Source organism: Rhincodon typus, unplaced genomic scaffold (assembly GCF_021869965.1).
Source record: "Rhincodon typus isolate 14 unplaced genomic scaffold, sRhiTyp1.1 hic_rhity00010988, whole genome shotgun sequence".
Taxonomy (NCBI): Eukaryota; Metazoa; Chordata; class Chondrichthyes; order Orectolobiformes; family Rhincodontidae; genus Rhincodon; species Rhincodon typus.
In genome coordinates, this window is record NW_025976626.1 from 6,903 (window position 1) to 7,337 (window position 435).

Below are 435 nucleotides of genomic sequence, written 5' to 3' on the forward strand. Positions count from 1 at the left end.
TACTCTGTATCTAACCCCGTGCTGTCCCTGGGAGTGTTTGATGGGGGAGACAGTGCAGAGGGAGCTTTACTCTGTATCTAACCCTGTGCTGTCCCTGTCCCTGGGAGTGTTTGATGGGGGAGACAGTGCAGAGGGAGCTTTACTCTGTATCTAACCCTGTGCTGTCCCTGTCCTGGGTGTGTTTAACACAAGCCAATCAAACCTAAAAAAAAAGTTTCACTTGACCTACTTCTTTTCGAAGATTTCCTTGGCTTTGTTCAGATCACTTCCACACGAAATCAGGTTGTGTTGTCCGACCTTCCCAACTGAAATGGAAAATAGGCGAGAAAGTGGTGAACTTGGATTTCAATTAAATCGTCAGTCCTCAAATGTGTATTTGTCTGACCAATTTAATATTTTATATCCTCCGTCGGGACCCTCCTTATCCCCCTCCGT

The 435-nt window shown here is 46.0% G+C and overlaps 1 protein-coding gene across 1 annotated transcript in view; it reads right to left on the reverse strand.

Moving 5' to 3' along the window:
- Nucleotides 1–305, reverse strand: part of LOC109938513 (poly [ADP-ribose] polymerase 2-like) — a gene marked incomplete at its 5' end in the record, with an annotated part of 5,821 nt that extends 5,516 nt beyond the window's left edge. Inside the window, one exon of the mRNA XM_048594564.1 lies at nucleotides 230–305. Coding sequence (XP_048450521.1) covers nucleotides 230–305 — 76 coding nt within the window. The remainder of the gene's footprint in view (nucleotides 1–229) is intronic.
- Between the last annotated feature and the right edge of the window lie 130 nt (nucleotides 306–435).